General features: G+C 37.6%; 1 protein-coding gene across 2 annotated transcripts in view; it reads right to left on the bottom strand.

Annotated features, from left to right (window-relative positions):
* The window catches only part of LOC112567048 (centrosomal protein of 290 kDa-like), a 56,022-nt gene extending 40,593 nt beyond the window's left edge, over positions 1–15,429 (bottom strand). The window contains exons 1-21 of one of the 2 annotated variants that reach the window (XM_025243539.1): positions 15,166–15,429; positions 14,585–14,714; positions 14,114–14,255; positions 13,098–13,153; positions 12,559–12,723; positions 11,796–11,849; positions 11,367–11,519; positions 11,059–11,172; positions 8,982–9,050; positions 8,559–8,648; positions 7,338–7,460; positions 6,976–7,093; positions 6,500–6,606; positions 5,889–5,960; positions 5,610–5,680; positions 4,223–4,415; positions 3,759–3,832; positions 3,291–3,356; positions 1,413–1,563; positions 753–936; positions 424–485 (exon numbers count right to left, since the gene is read on the bottom strand). In XM_025243539.1, coding sequence (XP_025099324.1) covers positions 424–485; positions 753–936; positions 1,413–1,563; positions 3,291–3,356; positions 3,759–3,832; positions 4,223–4,415; positions 5,610–5,680; positions 5,889–5,960; positions 6,500–6,606; positions 6,976–7,093; positions 7,338–7,460; positions 8,559–8,648; positions 8,982–9,050; positions 11,059–11,172; positions 11,367–11,519; positions 11,796–11,849; positions 12,559–12,723; positions 13,098–13,153; positions 14,114–14,255; positions 14,585–14,677 — 2,157 coding nt within the window. In that variant the 5' untranslated portion in view covers positions 14,678–14,714; positions 15,166–15,429. The remainder of the gene's footprint in view (positions 1–423; positions 486–752; positions 937–1,412; positions 1,564–3,290; positions 3,357–3,758; positions 3,833–4,222; positions 4,416–5,609; positions 5,681–5,888; positions 5,961–6,499; positions 6,607–6,975; positions 7,094–7,337; positions 7,461–8,558; positions 8,649–8,981; positions 9,051–11,058; positions 11,173–11,366; positions 11,520–11,795; positions 11,850–12,558; positions 12,724–13,097; positions 13,154–14,113; positions 14,256–14,584; positions 14,715–15,165) is intronic. The other variant, XM_025243540.1, reaches the window with a different exon arrangement.
* Between the last annotated feature and the right edge of the window lie 11 nt (positions 15,430–15,440).

The following is a 15,440-nucleotide window of genomic DNA, read 5'->3' as shown; positions in this document are numbered from 1 at the left end:
TAATCAACAGATTATTCTCAGATTTGAAAAAGGCACCCTAAATAGAAAAAAAAAAACCCTCACAGTAATACAGGGGTTCAGCAAAAGCAAAACAAAGACTTTTGGTAATTTCATTATTTTTCTTTTTTGCATGACAACGATAAATACATTATCTGTGGCTATTTACCTGCTGTGTACCTTGATGGCATTCTAGCAAGGAAGAGTTTTGTACAGGTGATGTATGGCTATTTTTGGGCTGTGTACCTTTGATGGTATTCTAGCAAGGAAGTGATATGTATGAGCATCCAGTTAAAAATCATCAAATCATTAAACAAGATAAATTCAACCAGAGAAGGGAGGAGGGTGTCTGCTTTGGAAAGTGAACAAGTTTAATTGTGTTTCTCACAAGTCCACCTTCTCTCAACAACTATCAAGGAGACTAACCGCCAGCATGCGCTCAATAGTTGGAAAACGATACGGTGTCTCTGCATCTGCTTCTCCAGCCCCTGCACAGTAGTGACAGAGAATACTGTCCATGCATTATTGCACACCATTAATACAAATGTAAGCATGAAATGAAATTTACTCCTATGTGTGGATCTGTCACATTGCGGACCATAAAAATTGCACATATCCCAGTTGCCTATGCCTGGGTGTAGAAAGGTCATATAACTTTAATGAACACTATAAATAAATTGAACCTAATTACCAACAGTATGTGTGGATATATTACAGTGTACCCCTGACCAAAAGAATACATCCCAGTTACCTACCCCTCGGTGTGGTGGATTGAGCCCCTTGTTTGTTAAGGGCCTCCATAACCTCTTTCAAGGCAGCCTCCATGTTTTCATTTTCCTGCTTCAGCTGATGATTGTGAGCACGCAGTTCCCCCACCTCTTGCTCCATGTGGGTCAGCTCCACAAGGCTCTGGCGGTAGTCTTTGTCCAGCTCCTTATCCTGCAAACAATACATTAGGTCACTCAACTGTAAATGCTGTATATACAAGTGTGTTTTTATTTAAGGGAAGGAACTTCTTCATTTAAAAGTGAAATCAATTCTCTGTATTTCAATCTATTTCCAGTTGAAAGGTAAATGGTAAAAATAAAAGTATGTTTTTCATGATAAATTACATTTTTTGAAGTCATAAAAGGCAGTGTCCTTTCAGGATAGCTCCCTATGTATTGCATCAGGATCCAGTCACAGAAACTGAGAATACCTCTGTGACTTCATAGCTATTACCAGAGATCATATCCAGACCCAGTCACTCTCACCTTTGAAAGAAATCACTGATAGAATAAAGTATTTTCTCCCTCAGTGAAAGAACAAACTAATCAACAATACGCAAACACAGTTGCTCCTTCAATGAAAGAACTGATCAAAGATAGACAAACGCACTATAACCATGTCAACAGGTAAGAAACAAGAGAACTTACTCTCATCTGCACCTCCTGCTGCTGCACCTCTCGCCTGATGATAACAGCAGCAGACTCACTTTCTGCCTCTGTTTTTCGCTTGGTGCGCAGTGTCTCGGTGTAGTCATGCACTGCCATCATGTCCTGGGCTGTCAGACCAAGCTCCACTGCTCTATCAGGAAAGAAAGAGCATTGAAAATTTTGTAATGCAAAATGTCAGGAAGAAGGCAGTGTTCTAGTCAAGGGCTATTAAAGATTTTGTAATAAGGGAAGATGCAGGACCATCATAATAACTCATCGAGACAATTTTGAGATACTTTACCCTGTAGCACAAATCATTTCTGCTCTTACTATTAGTGCATACTGAGGAACTCACTCATCAAAAGAACTTTGTCACAATTTCTGTGGCTGACAATATCCCTGACCAGTTTTCAATGTGGAAGTAATGATACAAAAAGTGATAGTGTTTCCTATCAATCTTACAAAAGCTGTCATAAAAAGTCTTATTTTTAATGTTTTACAATACATCTACATTTTAACTTTTTACTTTTAAGCAGTAAAAACAAAATTAAAACAAAGCAGAAATTTTAGTCTTAAAAATGTAAAGAACATAACAAGTTACAAAAATTGACAAAATAATTTTTTTTCAAAATAGCTCTAGTAAATGTCATGCCCAGAGCCTCCAGCAGTCATGTGTATAGAGGAAAAGGCACAGGTTAGCTTCCATAGCCTGGTAAACAAGTGCAATTAACCCTGCCTGACGACTTTACAAAGGGATACCAACAAAGTGACAAAGAGAGGATCTTAAAATGTCTCTGAGGATTAAGAAAGCTAGTTTTAAAAAATGAGTGGCATAGCCTAGTGACCATAAGTAGTTCCTTGTAGATACACAGCACCACACATGGAATGCTCCAGCATGCATTTCCTTTTGTTTTTCCGCAAAACATCTGAGTGCTAAATTCTCAAGTAACCCAAATGCATGCTTTATAATCAACAGCAACATAGGAGCAAAGAGGATGAAGAGAGCTCATAGGCGGGAAAGTGAATCTACGCTGACCTGTATGTGACAGCGTCCATGCCCCCCCTTTACAACTATCAGTGTTCAGGTGAGGATGACTGGGATGCATGTGTGCTGCATCCAGTTATCAAAACTCTCGAACTAAAGGTTTCCAATTCTTCTCTGTTCCAAAAGATGAAGAGAGTTGAGTAAATAGCGTTTCTTTTATTTGGCAGATTTATCAAGTCACATTTATTTTTGGATTTGTCACATATGCTGCTGTTTAGCAGTTTCACTCATCTTGGGTTGTCATTTCCATAGATGTAAAAAGTGGGGGCAGAATTGCTGGCAAACCTATCGGTTGGGCTTGCCAGTTCCATATTTGCAAGCCACTTATCATGCAGAGCGCAAGGAGCAAATGCATCAAAGACAGATCACTTTCTCTTGACACTGAACAACATTGGTACTCAGTGTACTCTGACAATTTCTGATGCAAAATGTGAGCAAAGCAAAAGATGTGAAATCTCCCAGTATGCTTTCACCAACTCTACTGAGGAACTTTTGATTCCTGAGGAAAATATTTTAATTTACACTGCTAGTTATATCACCAAAAAGATACAAAGGAAAGTGAGTCCAGCAAATATATAAAAATTATTACGGGAAGGCAAGAAAGACCCTGTTGAAAGACCCCTGAGAGAGACCCTGTTGTCAGATACATGAGTCCCTCCAACAAATGCAAACCAGGTAGTCTTGTCATTCTAAATATTTGTTTTAAATATACAGCTGCATCTTGCATTGAAAGTAAAAAATAGACACTTTTCCACAAGGAAAAACAGAAAAATGCATGCTTCTCATTCAGTAATAAGCAAAGAACTGGTATTGTCAACCTCTAACTGCCATACCCAAACAGATTTCTTCTACTTCGCATTTTTTGGGATGGTGCCTCTGTGTCATCCTGTGAATGTGTCCTTCACATAAGCCAGAGTCATATTTTATTCTCTTACCTTTTGCAGCTACATAGTACAAGGCTATCATGTTAACAGTCTGTTTTAATGTATTACACATAGCAACCACAGATCATAGAATAAACACTTATTCTATTTTTTAACTCTTTCTTTAAAGGATCTCCTGTGAAAAGATGCCATATCTAGACATTATTTATGCTGCAAGAAATTAGCTTCAGCAAGGGTGTGAATATCTGATCAAAGTCATGTCCTAAGTTCTTAGAATAGCTGCAGAAATAATCAATCACAAACAAAAGCGAAAACCAACTTCCAGCTGTCACTAATACTAAACACACATCCAGCCCAGTTGCCAGTAGTACTAAGCATAAATATCTCTTGCCCAACTGCCACTAATACCAAACATACCTCTTGCCCAGCTGCTGGGCCAGCTTTCGTATTTTCTGTTTATCTTGCACTCTTTCCTCTTCCAACTGCTCAATCTGTTTGTATGACAGCACACCATATCATATCACATCATACTACAACATACACATCACATCATACTGCACCATATCATATCACACCACACACATCACACCACACCACACCATACCATATCATATCACATCATACTTCAACATACACATCACATCATACTGCACCATATCATATCACACCACACCACACACATCACACCACACCATACCATATCATATCACATCATCAGAAATCAACACAACTGAAGGTTCACAAAACACTCACACACAAATGCATCCTCCCTAATTTTCTTCTTTCAGCAGCTGTCTAATCTTGAAAAACGATATTGTTTAAGACATACACTTTAGCATGAGCATATATCTGCATGCACACATACACACACAGAGACACACCTGTCTTTGCAAAATGAAGTTCAATGCTTTCTCCTCCTCATGTCTGACGGCTTTATTTTTGCGAAACTCCGTCAAATCCAGCGGCTGGCGAGGCTCCATACCCAAGCGATACCTCAGCTCTTCATTTTCATCTAATATTTCATTGATCTTCAACTCTGTCTGATTGATATATTTAGTCAGCTCTTGTATTTCTCTGCCAATGGAAATGATAAAGTATTCCTCAGAGACTGTTTCATGTGAATGCTACCACTGCGCTCATTCAAAGAAAATATTTGTAATCCTTTATTGATGCTACAAGAAAAAGACTGTGAAGTGATGTTACAGATGACACCTTGTTAAAACAAATTGTAAGGTCCCTATGGTCTAGTGAACTGAAACCATTGGACTATATAAAAGGCAGTGTCCTATCTTCTCCTGAGAGTTTTTAATGATCAAATACCCACTTCTTTCTTTGCTAGACCAAAGATATTTTCCAGTTACTGGGCTGAGAATGCTTGGAATCCATAAGTTTCTGCTTTAACCAAATATTAACCAAACTGTTCACGAACCTTTCAGACTTATTACACAAATAAGACTGTATATCCAATTTGTTCACATCTGACAATATTTGCAGTTTACAAAAACAAAAGTTATCTTCAAGGTACTCACACTGCTGATTATTTAGCTACAACCTGTTAATATTTGCTAAGCAGCATGATACACACATTTTGTTATTTAGCTACAGTCTATTAAATACTGCCTGGTGTTTAGCCAAGTGTTCTGTTCAACTGTACACATTTTGCTATTTAGCTATAATCTATTAAATACTCATTGGCGATTAGCAAGGTTTTCAGTTTAGATGTGCATTTACAGAGTACACTGTTCAGTTGTACATATTCTGCTATTTATTTAGCTAAGCTACAACCTATTACTCATTTCTAGTAATCACAAGGAATTGTGTAACATGGAAAAACTACTGTTTAAGCAACTACACATACCCACTGCTAAGTAGAGGATACTAGTTAGCAAAGCACACACTGCAATTTGTTTACTGCAAACCTATTACATCTACACTGAGTCGTGCACTGCTTAGCTGTACCCATTTTAATGATATCTACAACCTGTTACATAGGTTGAACCATAAATCACAGTGCACAGTGTAATTTATACAACTACAGACTATGACACACTCATCGTCACTGAGGCGAATGTCTTGTTTAGCTGTTTACATGCTGCATAATATGACTGCCAGCTTCAATTATACTGCTTTTCTAAGTTATTCCATTGGGAACTAATTCCATCATGTGTGCTATAACAATAATCCATTGTATAGATTGACCTGTCTTTTATTTTCAGGATAAGTTTTACTGACTGATCTACCGCTGTGACCATACATTTAAGAACTGACCTGTCTCTCACTCTGAGCTGGTTCTTTGTCCCCTTGATTTCCAAAACTGCTTCCTGCAGACCATACTCACCCTGCACAAATCAACAACTGTCACAGCTTTGTTATACAAGCCAATATTCATGGTCATTTCTCTTTTATATGTGATCTCTCTAGACGTGAGCATATATATAATGATGTGCATGAGTGTGTGTGTGTGTGTGTCAGAGAGAAAATGTGTGAATGTGTCTGCACACATACTAGCCATTGAGAAAAACTTGAAAGAAAGAAACTAGCAAGGACCTTTTCATATTGTTGCATTCTATCCAGAGCCTCATTCAACTCCTTGTCCTTGATGCGAGCATCTTCCTCAGCCTACACAAAGATACACAGACATCAGGCACTGGGTAACAGGTATCATCCTCATAACACGCATCTTCCTCAGACGTGCACACAGACACACAAACACACAAAAACAAGCATTTCAGGCTGTCCACAGACAGACCATAAACACAAGCTTATGTTTTGTTGTCTTTGTTTATCTTCTGTTAGGACACAGTGCATGTTACAGTTGATAGCTATTGGTTTGATACAGTGTATACATGTGAGTACATGTTTTTGAGTGTCAACTTGATTTTTTTTTTTTTTTAAATTTACAGTGTCCTGTGGAATAAACTTTTAACGATACTTTCGCTAATTCTTTTCAAAACCTACATGCAGAAATTATGTGCTCAGACATACTCTTCAGTTCATGTAAATTGTAAATATCTAGTCTGAGGATAAGCCTTACCCCAACGAATAATACAACTGTTCTGAATTTTAAAGTCAGACAACAATGCCACTTATAAAATGACAAAACAGTGAATTGCAATCATCAACAGCAGTACTAAATGAGATCAAAGCTCTGGACTGACCTTTTTAGCTTCATCATCAGCATGTTTCACATGCTCTCTGGCTGCCTCTAGCTCCTTCTGCAATTCTCGGATCTTATTTTGTAGTCTGTCACCACCACCTGATCCACCTGTTCAAACATGTTTACACATGATTAAAACATGTTTTGATAAACTGAGCTTTTTGCTACATAGTGTGAGTGAAAGAGAGACTGCTTGACTAAGATGACATTACTGTTGACATTATTTCCTGCTCCTACTCCAACTGTTTAAGAAGCCTAGGAAAGAGAAAGAAACTGAAGATGACATTTTTGTGACATCTAACCCTGCTTCTACTCTCATTCCCTTTCCCTCCCCTTTCAAACAAACAAAAGCATGCACACAAACAAGAGCATGTAATGCACACAAACAAATAGATTTTGCAGTCTTACAAACACACACACACACCCCTCTGTCACACAAATTATCATGTATCACTCAAAGGCAGTGAGTGCACTTACTTCTACTCAGTTCTGCCCGTAAATCTTCTATGAGAGCTGCATTAGCTTCCATCTCATTGACATACTGCTGAGTCTGAGCTGACAGCTCTTCTATTTGTTGATCCTTCTCTTTCAGCAACTGCACACACACACACACACACACATTTACACACACAAAAATGTGCATGCACACACAGAAATACACAGACACAAATATGTGCTTACACACTTGTGTGTCTATATATATATACACACACACTCCCACTATCTTTTTTTCTAAAAACATCTTTAGGAACACCTCAAACTTTATTTTTAAGAAGTCTCAATGTTGCCAGTTTAGTGAGAAAATCCAAATAGCCTAAAAAAGCTGAAGATAATGAAACCTGTGTGAGAGCAGACACGGAAGCCTTGTCACTATCCATGTTGGCTGCAATTAACTGCTCTCTCATGTGAAACAGCTGCTCCTGAAGCTCTGCTATCTGCTGGTCCTTCATACACATCAGCTCCTGTGTGTAGAAGACAAGCAAACACATCACTGTCCTGGTCTGCACCATTTCATGTATCACAAGTACAACAGGCAGACAAATAGCTGGACAGACTGGCATATGCATTCTATTACAACACATGCGTGCGGGCACACACAAACACTAGTTCATGTGTCATGAGTACAACAGAAAACAAAGAACTTATGTGCCTGTTTGTCCATATCACCTAAAACATACTCATAACAGACACAGACAATAAACTGTCAATGCCACAATTTCATCTTGACTTCACTAGTACACCATACATACAGCATCTGTCCATGAAGATCAGCTTTCATGCCATAACAGATACATTTCAAACTGTCATCATGTTACATAAACCTTCATGCTACATGATTAATACCATGGTGTGTCATGTTACATGATTTATGCCATGATGTATTATGCCATCTGGATCACATTTATACCATGGTGTGCCAGGCCACACGATTTATACCATGTGTCAGGCCATGTAGATCATATTAACACCACAGTCGTTATGCCACATGGATAAGATGAACATAGTGTGTCATGCTATTTACATCAAATTCTCACCATGGTGTCATGTCACACTATATAGATCAGATTAATGTCATGGTGTATCATGCCACACTACATAAATCTCTCCATTTTGTTGCCCTTTTCTCACTATCTGCTGTCTCTTCACTATCTGCTGTCTCTAGCAGTCTCAATCTCATCAGTTTCAGCCTCCCTCCTGCCTCCCCTTTTCTGCCTCTCGCCACATCACAGTAAACAATTGATAAGCACATGGAATGAACATCACAGTAAACAAATGGTTTATAAGCACATAAGGACAGACAACCTGACTCCACAGCAAATAGTTCATAAGCACATAATAATGTCACAAGAACTGACACCACAGGAAACTACTAGTTAATGAGCATAGCAGATATAAGACCTGACACCACAACAAACAAATTGTTTATAAGCACACACCTATTCACAAAACGACACCACAGCAAACTACTGGTTCATAAGAATACAAGACCTGACACCATACCAAACTATTCATTCACGAGCACACAAGAAGAGACAAAAGTTGTGAGTATTTGCCAGTACCTGCCATTCCTCTATCTTGTTGTTGACAGCCACCATGATGGCATCATCTGCCTCTGTCTTGGACTGAACCTGTTCTGTTAAGTCTTGCACCTGGTCATATGTAACAGTTGTCCAGTTTACAGCTTTATTCATCAATATCCAATCATAACATCATAAATAACCAACATATGAACAGTTTTAGTTCAGGGTGTGATGACTGCACCATCTGTCTGTAATATATTCAAATGTTATAGCTATTCAATGATGCTATTAACATTCAAACATAATACATCAACTACTCTACTGCATAACTCTGAAAAGGTAATCATTTTTTCAATTCACATAAAATGTTTTTAAATATGCTCATAGCAATTTATAACCATAAATACAAAATTTGTAGCAATATGAAGGAATGCAGAGCCATAAGAAGTTAATAATGCTCACCTGTGACTTAAGGATCTCATTCTCTTCTCGCAGCCTGTCTGTCACAGCATCACTTTGCTGAAGAACCACCTGAAAAAAGAAATAATAGTAGTCTCAAAGAATTTGATTAAGACAGATAAGAATGATGATTTCAAGAAGACAAATAGAAAATGATTAAGAATTAGTCTAACTATATATAAAAATTTTTTGTTGAATTCTGATCAAAAGACTTCCTGTTAATCTCCTATAAAGCTTGAGAAAAAAGCAGAGTCCTCACAGATCATTTAAAGACCAACCTGAATGACGTGTTTTCTTTCCAGATATCAGTAGATAAGGCAATATAGAACTAACCTGTAAATTTCAGCCTCCGCAAGCCATCCATTATTTATTATCCACTAACAAAGTATACGATTCACACCTGTGATCAATGGGCACCGCTAAGAGTTTACTACATCATGCCAGTGCACCATTCACAAGGTTGTCAGCAGTTAGCACCAAACACACAAAGAGAGAATGAGCAACATTTCGGATTATTCTTACATTGAAAGCCTGCATTTATCGTGCTATAGGAGCAGTTTTTCAGAACCAGAGGAAACTACACAAATAGAACTATTCATGTTTCAGCACGAGCGTTCCCCAGTCTCAAACATACTGGAGGCACATGGCGATAGCGATGGCAATGACGAATGACTTCATATTAATATTTCCAGTACTAGTTACACACATGCACACAAGATCTGATTAAACTTCACATTGATTGTTGTAAGACAGAACACTGAAAATGAAAAGATAAACAACATTTTCTTACGGTTTTTTACAAAATGGTTGTAAGATATATCAGCCTGAAAAGCAAATAATTATTTTAACCAATTAACAAAGGCGATAGACATTCCTTCAATAAGTCAAAACAAAATACTTGGGAGAAAAGAGTTCTGACTGCCCTTCTTCAAACAAAGAGCTCTTTTACATATTTTAAATTCCACTGATGTTTCAGTTTTGTGAATTGACAGCACTCGTTTATGTGCAGTTATAAATTCTGCAATCCAAATGTAACATTGATAACCTTAACTGCCTCCTACAACTTTAGGAAAATCATTCTCACCAGGCCAGACAGAGCTAAAGAAATAAGTCTGCAGTCTTAGACATTGACTTGATGATTGGTTACTATGGTAAGCATTAAGTCTTGGTATTTGTTTTGTTTTTTTACACTTAAAGCCAATTTCTACTGGCAGATAATAATAATCTGCTTGCAGCTGTAGACAAAGATCTATCATACCTACAATGTGGTCATTTGAAGTCATTCTTAATTGCCATCGTTATCGTCATGTGCCTCTTATGTGTTTGAGACTGGGGAATTCTCAGGCTAAAACATGCACAGTTTTATTTTTATAGTTTCCTCTGGTTCTGAAAAACTGCTACTGTAGCATGATAAATGCAGTAACTGCAGACTTTCAGCATCCGAATAATCCAAAGTGTCACTCATTCTCTCTCTCTGTGTTTTGTGTTAACTGCTGGCAACCTTGTGAATGGTGCAGTAGCGTGATGCAGTTCACTGTTAGTGTGACATAGTACACTGTTAGCAGTGCTTGTTGATCGCAGGTATGAATCACATACTTTGTTAGCAGATAATTAATTAATGGATGGGTTTTGAAGGCTGAAATTTAAAGGTTAGTTACAGATTAGATTGGTCTTTAAATAGATTTAATCTAATTTTTGCCACAATAAATTACATTTTACTTCACAATTAAAACCAGAACTTTACCACCATATTTCATTGAATTTAACCAAGCTGAACAAATCTAGCATTTCTTACCTTTAAGAAAACATGTAAATGACTATAAATTAAAATATAATAACTAGTAAGAGCTCATATATTAACTCTAGGTAACCCATTGTCAGTAGAAAATTGTTTTAGATTTGTAAGAACATTTATGACTGGTTATAGGAAGAGAAAGAATGAAGAAAGAACGTAAAGGTGTTTGTGTGATGACTACTCATCTAATAATCTTTCAGTTACAACACAACAGAAAATAGTTCCTAGTGTTGATTCTTCTAGTAACCTTCAGTTAAACTGAAATCATAAAGGTGACTCGCTGACCTTGAGTTTCATGTAATCTTCTGTTGTGCGATCCATTTGCTGAACAGCATCCTCTAAGTTATGTTGCAGATCATCACAGCGCTTTTGCAGCAGGTCATTTGCATCTGTCAGATTCTGGAAAAGGTCAAACCACACTTTGGATGAAGATGGGCTAAGTCAGAGACCCACTTATCAAGACCAGCTTACAATTTATACAAGCAACAAATCTCTGGCTATGTTAGATGCACACCATAGCACAGATCAGTTTATAATTTGTTTACAATCAGCAAACATCTCCAGACACCTGTATGAAGACCACAGAGGCATACCTGAAGTTCTTCCATTGCCTGAGCGAGTTCATGGTTTTTCTTGGCCAGTTTCTCTCGGAAGCCAAGATCTTCACCCTCCTGAGACCTCAAGTTGTCACGTTGAGTCTGTACCTGTAATTTGTAGTCACCCAGGTCCTGACGTAGCTGGTCATTCTGGTCATAGTAGCAAAACAGAAATGTTAAGGACTCATGCCATCACGTGTATTATGTACTCACATCATGTAACTTCTGACAACACAACAGCTATGTTCACAATGTAAATGTCTAGCAACTCTTAGCTTTATTGACTCTCTTGATCCATAATCCTACTCTTTAAATTAAGCTGCATGCTCAACAAAGGGTGGATATTATGTATATTTAAAAAGAAAGCTTGCTAATATCTGCTATTGCCTGCAATGTATGACAGTATAAACAAGGAACTTCACTCACATCTTCACGTAGATCCTTCAGCTGCTTTTCCAGTTCACTGATGCGTTCACTGTACTATTGGTAGAAAGCAAGTGGTCAATCATCAGCACCTCACCATCCTAATCTCATTACATTTGATGAATCTTCAAAACATTTAGCACTGTCATCAAACATCTTGCTAAAGCATTGCACTGTCATCAAACATCTCATCTTTGTTTAAATGCAAACATCACACAAACCAATAAACCAAAGATCCATATCTCATACATTAAAATACACAGCTGGATCTGTGTCATATTGGGATGACCCCTATCCTGACCCCTCCCTTCCAGGCTGCTGTCAAGTCACTTGGCTGATATCCTTTGATTACCAAAATTGTCCTGACTTTCATATCCCACTCCATAAAAGCCTCACACTGCTCAATGAGCTAGATTAAAAATCTCGATTCAAGATCAATGACCATATGCTCAAGGAAAACTAAATGATTAAAAACTAGCAGCAGACGGTCATAATCTCAAGTGATACCCTGGTCATTTGCTTAAAAGCATCAGTACGATCTAAATGATGCTTTGTCACAAGAACATAAAGGTCTTACACACTTCTGCATTACAGTATGTTGTACATTGTATAAACAATTTTAAAAAATGCAATCCCTTACAAAATACAATGTTAATGTATTATCAGCATAATAAGTACAGTGTAACGATAAGTGTTAGTATAATAAGTACAGTGGTAAATGTAATGAATAAATATAATAAGTACAATGGTAAGTGTTCCTGCTTACTTTCTCAGCAGCTCGTTTTTCCCCATTAAGGTCGCGGTTCAGATCCTTTATTTCTTGCCTTAGTTGTTCATTTGTCTCCTCCAACTCACGCACCATGTCACGCAGGTAGCGTGTGTCTCGTGCCGTGCCTGACCCTCCTCCAGCACTGCTGTCAGGCCCAAAGCGCTGAAATTGTTCCCAGGCAAGAAATAGTACTAGTGACTTTGACTCAAGAGTCACATCAAAAGATAAACTATATATCGTTATAAGAAGTTTTGTATAAAAGTTACATCTCCCATTCCCACAGATCACACACTTCACATGAAGCCATGTACTTCACCACCTGTACTGACACAGATCTAATCAATAATAAGTGACTTGTGCAGCTACTCATAATTTTAAGACTCTTATGAGCCAACACTACAGAAGTACAGTAGTACAGCTCAACTAACTGAAAACTTTAGTCGCCTAACAGCTCACCCATATGTTCAAGAGCTAGCAGTTCAACACCTAACATAGACACCTAGCCAAACAGAAGCAGGAAGGTCAATGTTGTCTACCTTAAGCTCACTAATTTCCTTTTGAAGTTTTTCCATCTCTGACTTTAGTTCTTGCTCTGGAAGATGCAAAACCTCATATCAAACACGACAGCTATATGTTATTAACAAATATCAAACATATTAGTCAAGAAGAGAAACATAATGGATTCAGTATTACTCTAACACAGCACAACCTCAAAAACTGGGACTAAGAAATAAAACTGAATGGTCACTGGAACTTTTCCAATAACTTATAGTTGTTATAATCACTAGAATAGCATACATTCATAAGATATTTTATTCTTCATCAGCAAAATAATGGAACACTCTCCCTTTCCACATCCGCCACCTACCACCCATTAAATCCTTTAAATCTGCACTGAAAATGCACCTCTTCCTTGAGCATTACTTCTAACAACAGTTCACACAATGCTAGTCCTTTTTCACATCCCCCTCCCTCCTTTTTTGGTTTTTTGCTACATGTACTTTCCTACTTGTCTTCCTCTGCAGAAACATAATACTCTCAGTTTTTGTTACTTGTTTCCTCTGCATTTTCTATATTTGTCTTCTATTGGTCATTACCACAGTTGTTCATCTTTCTGTCGTTCATATTCTGTCCATGTCTTGTTTTTGTCTCAAGTGCTAAGAGCACGCTCCTTATAAGTGTGAGTATGCACTATATAAATCTGGCATTCATTATTAATCAGTTGTTTTGCCCACCCTACCCCCAATCTTTTCCTTCAGTAGCTCAATGCCTGCTTGTGTAATGTGTGCTTACTGAAAAATTAAGTGAATTTATGATTTGTCATATACTCATCTTACAGCAAACAACATTGAGCCTAAGCATAGGAAGATGTGATTTATATAATCATAACTGTTATTCTTATCTCCACCAACATCACATTGCTATCATATATCAGACATTAAGTACACAAGCCTTATATGGTATGGCAACATCCAATATCATGAATAAATGTGATTTATTAATTCTGACCATGTGGAGCACCTGAAACAGCAGCTGTCACAAGATGGTTTACCTTTCTTCCGTGCCTTTTTGACCTCTTCTTCAGCTTCTGCCATTGACTCTTCAACCATGTTATTGCGGTTGATCATGACAGCTTGTGTAACTTTAAACAGCTGTACCAGACGTTTGACATCTTCACCATCATTCACTTCAGCCTGTTAACAAAAATATTATGATGCCTAAGCTTAGCAACAGAATGGATTACTGTTGAACACTTCAAACAGAACCCTATAAACCCAAACTGGCATATCTCACCCATTTACAGATACAGATCTTATCTAAACTACATTATATTACTTAAGTAAAGCAAACACAAGAATGCCATGCAGACTTCTTACACAAATGATTCCCAGCCTCCTTAAGCATAAATATTTGCAGTTTGAGCAGTCAAAGTACACCCAACATCTTCATACGCAAGTACAACCTTTCTAATCAGTTACATTAAGCCTCAGTGCACACTGCCACATACCTAGTAATGACCTACCTCTTTAAGTATGTCATACATATTATCAGCTGCTTCCTCTGTGAGGGCAGATGGCCTGGCTGCCATGATAGTGTCCCATTCTAAAGGTGCCATTCTGAATAGGGGGCACCTAGTGGTTCACTGCACAACTCTTAAAACAAACATTGTATGTTGCTGATATAGTTTTCAGAAAAATAAATCATGAGGAATTGTGTTTATTTTGGATAATGTAATATAAAGTTACGACTGACACAACATAATTTATAGACTATACTCGTATATAGACTTTGTGATTTAAACTGGTACTCTGTTCCTTTACACCTGCCAAACACATGCCAAAAAAGGATGGTCAGGACGTAATGAACAAGAAATTTTAAAGTGTGCATCATTTTGTCAAAGCATAGTTACTTCACATAGTAAACAGCAAGGTCTTAATAAGACATCGAATCAAAATTGAAAATCAAATTATTAGAAGTATTTGAAAAGCGCATTAGACCAGTCTAAGCGTACGATTTAGGTATGATACATCATTTTCACACTCTCTCTCTCTCTCTCTCTCTCTTATTTCTGTATCTCTCTCTCTCCCTCTCTCACTGACTCACCTCCTAATACACAAGGTGTCGTAATAATAAACCACTAAATCGTTTAGTAAATGGAATTAACTATAGCATGTCCAATCATGTCTCACAAAGCTGTTTTCCGATATTTTCCTTCAAAGCGTAAGCTTTTGTAAAAATTGTTATGACATTTTTCGTTGTATGATGTTAAACTGAAGCATGAAAAAAGTTGTATATTCCTTTGATTGACGCTTGGAGACGTGTGTTGACAGTCGTTACTTTGGACCGCCCGCCATTACCGGAAACAGCTCGGCCTTGGC

Source organism: Pomacea canaliculata, linkage group LG6, assembly GCF_003073045.1.
Source record: "Pomacea canaliculata isolate SZHN2017 linkage group LG6, ASM307304v1, whole genome shotgun sequence".
Taxonomy (NCBI): Eukaryota; Metazoa; Mollusca; class Gastropoda; order Architaenioglossa; family Ampullariidae; genus Pomacea; species Pomacea canaliculata.
This window is presented reverse-complemented; position numbering and strand designations above follow the sequence as displayed.